At 35.6% G+C, this 11949-nt stretch overlaps 1 protein-coding gene across 1 annotated transcript in view; it reads right to left on the bottom strand.

Moving 5' to 3' along the window:
- Positions 1-956: 956 nt before the first annotated feature.
- LOC138692363 (flagellar attachment zone protein 1-like) overlaps positions 957-11949 on the bottom strand; it is a 31468-nt gene continuing 20475 nt past the window's right edge. The window contains exons 9-12 of the mRNA XM_069815481.1: positions 11620-11781; positions 9034-9159; positions 1482-1568; positions 957-1178 (exon numbers count right to left, since the gene is read on the bottom strand). Coding sequence (XP_069671582.1) covers positions 1083-1178; positions 1482-1568; positions 9034-9159; positions 11620-11781 — 471 coding nt within the window. The 3' untranslated portion in view covers positions 957-1082. The remainder of the gene's footprint in view (positions 1179-1481; positions 1569-9033; positions 9160-11619; positions 11782-11949) is intronic.

The raw sequence follows: 11949 nt of genomic DNA, 5'->3' as shown, positions 1-11949 counted from the left end.
CGTGAGATTTACCACACAACAGTATCTTAGTAAGATATCTTCATCAGTAAGTACATGTTTTCGGCATAGCCTCTGATAAATTCTGCATCAGAAATCTTGCATAGTTATTTTTTATGAGTTTCTTTACATCACACTGCAAATTCATCTCCAAACTGGACATTAAGTCCGAGTGCAGGGAATTGAAATAATTGAAATACGAGTTCATTGGGTTAAACATTTATACCATAGAAACATTAATTCTGAATCGTGAAGCAAAAGTTAGAGTGAACCAAGTCAAAAGAAGCAATAGGATATGATTGTAGAATGGGATTTTAGACTTAAAGATGGGACTTTTGATGTTGATATTTTTTTGCAATTAGGTTTCTCATAATACATAAAGTATATTAGCAATGAGATGAATGACCATTTGGGAAGTTCGCATTTATAACTTGTAAAATTTCTTCATTTAAGAGACCAACACAAACTATCGAAGAATAAGATTCTTACTAGATAATTGAAATAAATATTCCACAATGAAGCCCACAAAGAGAAGAAAAAAGAGGAGTGCAGGGGTCAATTGGAACACGAGACAAAAAGCATGAAAAGTGAAATTTGGAAGACTATCATTGTTTGGACTCTTACTTGTGGAAGAAAAAAAAAGTTACTAGTAGTAAGAAATATATTATTTTTCTGTATTAGTAAACATAACAGTAAAATACATATCAGTTAAAATACTAGGCGATCTAGAATGACAAGTTTCTCTTTAAAGCAACAACATTGGTGTTAAAATACCATGTGTGTAAATGAGGTCAGACTTCATGGAGGAAAGCAGAATTGTCTACAGAGACTTGAATGAAGCTTCTGGTTATGTGCTTAATGCACAGTTCTATGTAAAACTGTATTATTTATATAATATGACAGTGCTATGTAACAATACATTGCTTAATGATTAATGTAGGCTATGTGAAAGTTGTAAAGTTAGAGGAAAACAATAATCATTATGGAAATATCAACACGAATTGTCTTAAATTTAAAAATCTAGTATATAGTCATATTTGTTACAAGATTATTCTGCTTAAAATACAGGAATTATGAATACATAATTATTTTTTGGCAATGAAAGGCTGGGATCTTGACTTCGAAAAGAATTTTTTTGTGGCTCCTGTTTTGCGATTCTCTAAAGGCTGTGATAAAGGTTTCTGCAATTTAGAAGAATTTTGATTATTCACTGTTTAAGTAATAACAGCCAACCATAATATTAAGTCACTATATCACTGATCTTTTTTTTCTGTTTCTTTCTCTCAGCGCGCGCGCACACACACACACACACACACATGCACACACATCACACACGCACACGCGCACACACACACACAAACATGCGCGCGCGCGTATATTCTCCCCCTTTGTGTCACGTTTTCTCTTCACCTGTTCCCATTCTGGACCTTCAGAACTTCAAAACTTAATCACACAGAAAAGTAATGAATGAAAATAAACCTTACCTGGTGTCCATGAGAGTCAGTGCTGTAGTTCGGAGAAAGAGCTGTTGTTTTTGATTTGAAATATTGCTTGGATGCTGCTGCATTCCACTGTAAAGAGATTCAAATTATTTTGTTACCATATTAGTTCCATGTTATTTACCATTAAATACAACACGTTCATTGCTACCCTTCTAAAACGCTCACACAACCACTGAGTAAGCATTACAGAACTGTAATATACTGTATATGATGGAATACATACATGCTTATTATTAAATAAAACTCAAGCTGTAATGATTTTGTATAGAATATTATATAAAAGTGATGAAAAATTTATGGAAGGCCAGACTTGAATGCATTACAGAGAACAGCAATATTAGATACTGCTTACATGATATGCAAAATGCTTGACTAAAATAAGCTAACTTTAAGAACATGGTTCAGTCTCACTTACTGGTATTTCTTCAGCTTACAATTTTGTGAATTATAATAATTATTTATTTATTGATATTTATTTGCTGGAAAACAGCAGAGTCCAGCACAGTGATACAAATAAAAACAGTAATAAATTGAACAATAGCGTTTCAAATTTACTATACAGGGTGAACTGTAAGTAATATCATTAATTTCAGGGGATTATTCTTTGAGATATTTCAAACAAAATGGTCTTATATAATTTTGCTCGTTTTTGCTTCCTTTTCGAGATAAAAGTTACTTTATATGAAACATACTTCGTGTTTTGAGAAAGTGATTGAATTAATTCCCAATATGCTAAGTCAGTTTAACCCTTCGTTGCTCGCGTTAAATTTCGTAACACCAGTACTCATCTGGATTACAATGGTAATCCACATTTGTTTTTGTTTACAGACAAGGTTTAAACATTGCAATTAGATTTAAATGTTAAGAAATATATTGTTTTCAGTTATTACAGTAATGAGAATGGATATGTTACGCATAACGGAATGTATTAAATATAAATATTAATACTGAAATATATTATAGTACACAAATTGCATTCAAGTGACATGTTTGCATAATATTTCCACACTGGACGTGTCTCTGAGTCATAATTTATTGTTGGACCATAGTTATGAGTTAGTTCACTATCATCATAATTATGTAGGATATCTAGCATTGTTGCTCACTCGATGTTTGAAGGTCACCTGAACTCTTGATGTAATCTCTCCTGCAGGAAACGCAAGTTCACTACTGCTGACCTTTCTTACGTCATATTTGATAACTAAATACCTCACTCAGGGGTGTAGCAATGAAAAAATTCAGGGATGTAACAATCATTCTCATTTCACTTGTAATATTTTACAGAAGTTTTTGTGTGTTGTAAGAAGGATATTGATGCATTTTCATTTTTATGTTTGCTGTTCACACTTTACACACGTGAGTCTAATCTACATCTGATTCAATTATCTGAGTAGGCCTATGCATTTCTTCTACACAGTTCAAACAAATTACATCTGAATGAGTAGGAAAAATTCTCTTCAAGCACTGGAAACAAGATTGTCTTGTGCTCTTGTTTCTTGTTCTACCACACATGTAGCACCTACCAATACCTTCTGGCCGTGTTCCTTCTTCTTGACTTGTTTGTGGAATGCCTAAAAGTTGCTCTCCTCTTCTCTTTATTTCTCTTGAAATTGTCTGTTGGGTGATACGCTCGAAAATTAGTGGCTTCATTAGGTCCAGAGCAAGCGTTTTTAGGAAGTTTTTCCGTAGAATTTTTTCTTTGTTTGCAGAATAAACAACAAGAGCATTGACACCTGCTATGTTTAGTAAGTCAAAGAAAATAGTCAGAGGCCAGCAGGGTGAATTTCTGCTTACATCATAGGCTGAGCATAACTGTTTCAGGACATCCACAGCACATTTAGTTCTATTATAGAATGATATTGTTTCAGGTTTCTGGCTTCCTCCCGTTTCCTCATCCATTTCCTTATCATAATGCATGGTTGATAATTCTAACACTGTTTTGTTTTCTTTGGTACATACGAATTAATTGTGCAGCTTTCATTGAATCCAAACAATGTACTGTTAACTTGCCTGTCTTGACTAGTTGTGAAATGGGGAGGGATTTCTCTTTTTTTTTTTTTTCCAAGGTTCCTACAAGTGTAAGTTAATCATTTTCAAGAAGATCTAAACACAGAGGTATGCTCGTGAACCAGTTATCGGTGGTCACATTTCTTTTTGTTCCTTTGATGGAATGAACCAGCTTCTTTACCACTGCATGTGCACTGTTACTTTGGTGAAATGGACCATCTGGTTGAATACCAGCATAAATTTCCAAGTTATGAGTATTATATGTTTTCACATCACTATAGCAAAAATTTTGATCCCATATTTTGCTGGTTTAGTAGGTATATACACTTTCATGGGACATCGTCCTCTGAATGCAACCAACTGCTCGTCTATAGTTACATATTTGCTTGGAATGTAGCACCTTTGTGAATTCTGAACAAATAACTCGAACACTTCACGTACAGCAGGCAGTTTATCAATTTCTTTCCTTTCCTGCCTGTTATGAATGTTATCAAAGCCTAGACATCGTAACAAAAATTGGAATCTATTGTAGGTCATAATCAGGTAAATTGACTCTATACCTGTGCCATTTTTATCCCATAGTTCTCTTACGTTCAGTCTTCCCGATTTCAAAGCGCCAGCAAGATACAAAATACCCAAGAGTGCTCGAATTTCAACGTCATTTGTCAATTTGCAATCTCTGTCACGTCCGTAATTACGCTTCACTTTTTCAATATAAATATTAGTACACCTTACTATTACATTGATTATTGTCTTATCAATAAAGCAGTCAAAACACTCTGCGTGTGTCCGCGCATTTTTTGCAGCTCTTTTAGGGCCCGGTAAATGAATCACTATATTCTGTGCTCTTCTTCTCCCTCGTTGAGCTACTGGTTCTTTCTGCCAAATTGTCGTGTTGTCTCTCCCCTTATAGCAGTTTCCATCATTTATAGACATTAGTCTTTCATCATCATCACCATTATCATCATCCTCTTCCTCATTGCCTTGTTCTGAATTAGAATCGTGAACTTCGTTCAAAAGATCCTCTCTGTTGCTTTCATCATACTTTCATTTTCAATGCCATTATCCAGATCTTCATCTAGCCACTTGAAATATTGCTTGTATTTTCCGTACCCATTGCAGCCAACTACAAAGACGATGGAACGATATCACACATTTTTTTCATAAAGTTACTGCATTGTATCACTCAAAACAATATAAAAACAATTTCACATATCTGATAACGCCAGTACTCGCGTGGATTACAATGGTAATCCACTCGGAAAAATTGTGTATCACTTGATAAAACTCCGTATAACTTTGCAATGCGTTGCGACAAATACGTCTAAACACCAGTAATGCCTCACTTAGACTGTGACGAGAAATTGCATTGATGCTCAAATACGCAGTGCTGCAGGTGATGACGTAATAAAGGATTAAATATCAATGGATTACTATTGTAATCCACGCGAGTACTGAAGGGTTAACGGAGCAGTGTATTGAGATAATAAATAATTGAAATAATTTTAGTTTTGTCCTTTAAATATGCAGAAATTTGATCTGAACGAATGTAACATTGTAAAATTCCTTTGCAGGATGAAAAGTTACAAATAATTGCATATTTAAAGGACAAAACTGAAATCCTTTCAATAGTTTATTATCATAATACACTGATCTCTTAACTTGACTGAGCAGATTGGGAACTCAATCAGTGGCTTTCCCAAAACACGCTATGAAAAGTTTCATATAAAACAATTTTTATTTCGAAAAGGAAGAAAAAACGAGCAAAATTGTGTTAAACATTTTGTTTGAAATATCTCAAAGAATAATCCCCTGAAATTAATGATATTTCTTACAGTTCATTCTGTATACCGTGATTACAATGATTAGCATAATAAAAAACAACAGAAAAACAAAGTTTACAATAATTGAAGCGTCAGCTGGAACAACATTATAAGTTACATTTGGTAAAATTTACAGGAGCTGAAAAAATGTGTACACGTACAACGTTGTTCCAGGGATGCAAACGTATGGTATAAATATAACAGAAAATAACACAAATAATACAGATAGAAATATAATAATAATAATAATAATAATAATAATAATAATAATAATAATAATACTTACTTACTTACTTACAAATGGCTTTTAAGGAACCTGGAGTTTCATTGCCGCCCTCACATAAGCCCCCCATCGCTCCCTATCCTGAGCAAGATTAATCCAGTCCCTACCATCATAACCCACCTTCCTCAAATCCATTTTAATATTTATTATCCTCCCATCTACGTCTTGGCCTTCCCAAAGGTCTTATAATAATAATAATAATAATAATAATAATAATAATAATAATAATAATAATAATAATAATTACACTGAACCATAACCTTCAGAAAATGAGTATAGGGCTCGCTATCAGGGAATACTGACGGAAGGAATGCGACTCAAACACTGCGATAAGGAAGAGCGGGCGAGAGGAAAGGTCACGAGATAACTTGAATGATATTCAAGAGTACAGTCAGAAGAGAAATGACATCGATAGAATCAGTCTTGCATTGTGATGGTTACATTACTTTAGTTTGTTCCGTTGCATGTGAATACGTGTCTTGTATCGCACGGTATTATTATTTCATTCGTAAATGTATGTTGCGCATTTAATTAGCTTCGAATTTTTGTCTTGCTACATTCTTTATTTCCACAGCGATGTCCTCATTTGTTCATCTTCTTGGAAGAGACATTACTTCCACAGGTCCATACCTCTCACCTCTTGCCCGCTCGGCGTGCCTACCAGGAGCGTGCATTTAATACCCTACATACACTTCAAATTAATGTATCATTTTATCTCATTCAGTTTATAGATAAATACTTTTAATAAAGTGTATTCTGCACTTCATATATAAATGTTCTGCATTAACTACATTTCTGCAGTAAGGTAGCTCTTCATTCACAGCTTGCCTTTAGCCTCATTTTACAGTGCTGGCGCATGCGCGGACAGTAGACAAGGATAGAAAATTTCCTCGTACACCACTGTATTGCCTATAAGCCAGTACACAGCAAGAATAAGTGCTGGGATTATCGCTTGTCCTGGCTTGTTAAGTTCCTGCAGAAGAATACCAGTGTTGATTGTTGAATTTGGCAGTGTGTGTGAAACATGTGATTTGTTTGTCAATCGAGATAGTGTTCAGGATCTCTCAGCTATTTGAAGATTTGTTTCTTTGTGAGTGACAATTTATGTCGTAGTTTTCTGTGTATAAATTAAATATTGATTAAGAATGGACGATTCGTTATGTCCTATCAAAAAATTATTGAAACACCCATTTCGACTACATTCTTTGCAAGAAAAATTAAACATAATACAAAGTGATCGACCATGTCCTGAAATGCCAACGCTTTTTCCAGCTCATAAAGACAAAGGAAAAGAATATACTCGACATTTTCAAGCGTCCCAATATCAGAAAACTCACTGGATTGCAGGAAGTGCGAAATTAAATAAACTCTTTTGCTGGCACTGTCTTATGTTTTCTAAAGAAGAAACAGTTTGGTCTCAAAATGGTTATGATAATCTGAACAATCTGCACAATGCCATTAATAAACATGAAAAGTCATAGGAACATATTTTTAGTGTTTTACAGTTTAAGTCATTTGGATCATCTCGAATAGACGTACAGTTAGATTCACAACTTCGTGTCATGTCGAGCAACACAATGAAATGGTGTGGAAGAACAGGGAAATATTGAAGAGGTTAATTGATACAGTCTGTTTTCTAGCCATACATGAATTGCCATTTCGTAGTCATTGTGAGTCAGAAGAGGCAGTTAACAAAGGAGTATATTTAGGTGCGCTCAATTACCTTGCAAAATATGACTTAACCCTCAGCCATCATCTGAAAACCTCTACCACATTCCACGGAACTTCAAATCAAATACAGAATGATTTGATTCTCGCTGTAAGTGATATTGTTATGGATAATATAAAACAAGAACTTTCAAAAACGTCATTTGTTGCAATCATGCTAGACGAAACTTCAGACATTATGACTGCATCCCAGCTTTCAACCACTCTTAGGTATGTTGATTCAGAGAATGGTGAGATTAATGAAAGATTCATATGTTTTACTGATGTAAGCAATGATAGATCTGCCAGTGGTTTATTCGAACATGTCCAAAATATAGCCACTGAGTATGACATAAGTAACAAGCTCGTTGCTCAAACGTTCAATGGAGCTGCTGTCATGGCTGGTCACACAAATGGTCTGAGAGCTAAAGTTCTTGAAAAATATCCTAAGGCAATATTTGTGCACTATTTCAGTCATAAATTAAATTTAATCTTGTCGCAGTCACTTACGTGTTTGAAAGAGTGCAGAATATTTTTACAGACTTTAACTGGTTTGGGTTCTTTCTTCAGTAAATCATCCAAAAGAACACAACGACTTGAGGAATACACCTTAAAAAATGCCTAGACATGCTCCAACTAGATGGAATTTTACATCGCGTCTTGTTCAGACTGTAAGGGAACATAGGGGTGAATTTATTGGATTTTTTCAAGACATATTAGAAGACAGTTCTACCTGGGACAGTGAAACAGTTGTTGCTACACAAGGCCATTCTGAGAAAAAGATGTCATATAAACATTTTGTCCTAATCGCAATATTTTCAGAGTTACATTAATTTGAAGTTATTAGTAAAATATCTTTTTTCTTTAGTTTTACAGGTAAAAAATATTACAAATAGAGAATGAACTATTCAGAAGTGCCATTTCTTTAATTGGCTAGTTTTCTGAAACTAAAAATAAGCTCCGTAAGGGACGATAAATCCTCGTAAATCACATTCATTACTAATGTGTATAAAAGAAATATCAATAAGTAAATTTCAGAGCTTACCCACACAAAAAATACACCGCACGCCCCTGGTGCCTACATACACATGTCAAAACAGATAGCAATGCCACCATTGTTTTCGGTACCGGTAATCATTCTTTGCGCGAGCCATACTTGTACAATAATTATTAACACCTAACAGAGGAGCTCAAACACTTCTGCTGCATAGAATCAGCAACAGATCTATTGTCATTTCGTCAACAGTATCTGTCCCTGAATCTGCAATAAAATACTTAAGACCAGAAAGTACGGCAATAGTTACTCAATACGCTTTTAATCAATACTAGACCTGCTGGATATCTATCATAGGTATTGTAAGATCCGTTTTGAGAGTATTCTATTGTTAGACTTCGACTGCTATGACAATCTAACATACATTGTACCAGACTTTTTCTGATACACAAGGCATATACAGATGATAAAATTATGATATGGCGATAATGAAGCAGCAGTATTAAAATAATGGCAAGGGAGATCGAAATACCAGGAGAAGTTCCACTACACAGCTGCATCACATCTCACAGAATCTGCTTATGATCAAATTCCTTTCTGTAAGAAACTGTCACATGGACAATGGAAATGTTTACTCTCTACTGTATAATTCTTATTAAAATTTATACTTGGTCACGAATTTCAAGAGTCAGAGAATTAATTTAAGCCTATGGGACTCACCGGTCTAGTATCCCTGTCACTGTCACTTTCGCTGCTCAACTCAGGAAAGTGCACATGTTTGAGGCGGTCCACTCCATCAGTCTCCAGCACTGGGAACTTGAGTATGCTGCGAGAGGTTTCTTGGTTCTGCAAGTGGTAAAGTGATTCTCTTACCAAGCGAATTAATTAACTTTATACACAACTAAGGGCTGTGACACAAGTGGGCTTCAGTAGTTCAGTGCCTACTTCCTCTGCAATTCACAGAGATACTGAAAGAGCCACAAGAACGTATTTCAGAATACTGTCACATCTCTTATGTAAAAGTGAAAGGCTATAGACTATGAATATCTAGGGCCCAGATTTTTAGGTTTTTATGAAAGAAATTTTGGTCTTTTATTATCGTAGATTAGGCTTATTTTTAGGTTTTAAGAAATTATTTTAGCCTTTTATAGGAATTGTATGACAAATTTATAAATGAGACATATATTATGAGGTCACAAAGTGGCCGTACCCCCCCCCCCCCACCATGACTTATTTCACTCTCTGTGAATGTTGGTAACCCCATGTTTACATTGGTACCATGTTACATGGTAATCATACAGTTATAAACAAACATGGCTGGCCAGAGTCCATTTACCATCGAACAAAGATTAGTGACAGTGTTTTGGCTTCATGAAAGATGTCATATTGGCGACACTGTGGAAACGTGAAGATGAAATTTCGTGACCTCTTTAGTGTGGTACTGCCAAGGAAAGCAACAGTGAAGAAGTGGAGAGAAATCCACCCCACGTCATGTTGTGGGCTGGACTGAGTGCCTTTTCTTCTTCCAAAGTTCCGTTAATGCGCCAGCCTATGAGGACATAGCTTAGTGAATGGTTAGTGCCGCAATAATTGCAAAAAGCTGGTATCGAAGACACTGTGGTCATGCAACAGGACGGAGCACCAGCACACTTCGCATTGCAAGTGCTCCGATACTTGACTATGACTTTTCCAAACCGGTGGATTGGAAGAGGATCTGCAGATGATCAAGCTCCTTTTGCCTGGCCTCCACAAAGTCCGGATCTCAGAACGCCTGATAATGCTCTCTGGGGGTTCATCAAAGATAAAATGAGACATCATCACTATAACACAACAGCACAATTACGAGCAGCTGTGGAAGATGCCTTCAACGAAGTGACCCATGATTATCTCTGCAAAACATCTGCCAGATTATGGTGCAGAATTCAGAATTCATACCGATGTCTTGGAGCATTAAACTATCAGGTACATGTCCATATCAATCAATCAACCATACCCATCGTAGTGTCGTAATACATTGGGGGAATGCCCACTTTGTGACCTGATTATAGATAAAAGAATTAGGACGATTTGCATCATGACATAAATATGCTAACCTTTTATTGCCTGTTAGGACAATTTATGCTCATACACAGTTATCTTTACAACACTAGCTTGAGATAATTCACATTAGCACAACTATTTCACCTTTACATTTTATGTTAAAGAAAACTGTATCATGTATTTCAATATGTGGCACTAATATTCACATAAAAACGGAGTTCACATTTCTGCACTGTTGCTGTACACAATAGCCACATTTCTAAGTTTTTAGGCGTGAAACTTTATCTGCTGTCTCGTATCACATTTTTGTAGGCTGAAAAGGAGCGTTCCATAGCACAAGATGTCATTGGCCCGTATTTCATAGATATCATTGCTCGTGGTTCCCAACGTAATTCATTCCCCCGAATAACTGCCCTCACTGTTTTTATCTTTTCATCCCCGGGATTCCTTTTCAGAATATTTAATTTATTAGCGCATGTTGCACCTACAGATCCAGGTATTTCGTTGACAGAATTCTGCACAGTCTTCATGACGCCAATAGCATCTTTCAGGGGTAGGGACGCAGAATCCAGGCTTTGAATTGCGACTGGAAGTACACCCTTAATAATGTCAGAGAGGCGACGAGAAGTAAAACCATGGCCAACCCCCAAAAATGAAAGTTGCTGTTCAGTATCTTGTTGGTAGAGGCAAGGTTAATGGCCTATTCTGCCCAGTTCTCTTTTCAGAGAATACTGCAATTCCATTCCTTTGACAGCCTCCAAGAAGGTTGTGAACAGTTCTATAGCAAAATAACATGTGCAATTTGTGATTGACTGATTTTTAGAAAAAAAAAAAAAAAAAACCGGATTTACTTAAAACCAATTTTGAAAATGACATTTTAGCCTTTTTTAGGTTTTAAAGTACTGTTTAGCCCTTTTCAGATTCAATAAGATTCACACATTACAATCTTGTGAGTATAAAACACAAAAGCATGTTGACATTTTCTAATTAATATGCCAGGGAAAAAACAGGTTTCTTTGCATTCAGAATATGAAATCAAACAGTTCTTAAACTTTAGTGAAGTATCAAATTAGTTAGGAGTATATGATTAATTCGAAAACATGTATAGGCTATATTCAAACTCAAAGAAAGTGAACAAGTGAACAACATAGTAACTATTTCTAGATTTAGCTTGAATTGTTAATTTGTTAGAAAAGTTTCTAACACTGAAAAGGTCAAGCCTATAACGTATTATGTTAAGTATTCATTGTAGTATCTGATACTTACCGGTAGGCCTACATGTTCTGACAGCGAAGGACTGAAGTCAACAAGAGTACTGCTTGTATGCTCTTGATTTTCCTCCTTCATCTTTTTTAACTCCTCCTCCAACTGTTTCGCCTCGTTCTCAAGTTCCTTCACTTTCTTTGTGTATTCAGTTTCAATTTTTTCCTGCAGAATAAAGGAACACAGAAAGTATGATTCACTGATTGAACTGAATACCTAACAGAGTGTGTTTGAAGATGATAAACATGACAACAGTGCGATAGAGATGATAGTGGTGATAGTAGCGATAGTTGTAATGATATTAGTGGTGAGGTGGTGCTGTTAATGGTGGTG

This window comes from Periplaneta americana, chromosome 2 (assembly GCF_040183065.1).
Source record: "Periplaneta americana isolate PAMFEO1 chromosome 2, P.americana_PAMFEO1_priV1, whole genome shotgun sequence".
In the NCBI taxonomy this organism is placed as follows: Eukaryota; Metazoa; Arthropoda; class Insecta; order Blattodea; family Blattidae; genus Periplaneta; species Periplaneta americana.
This window is presented reverse-complemented; position numbering and strand designations above follow the sequence as displayed.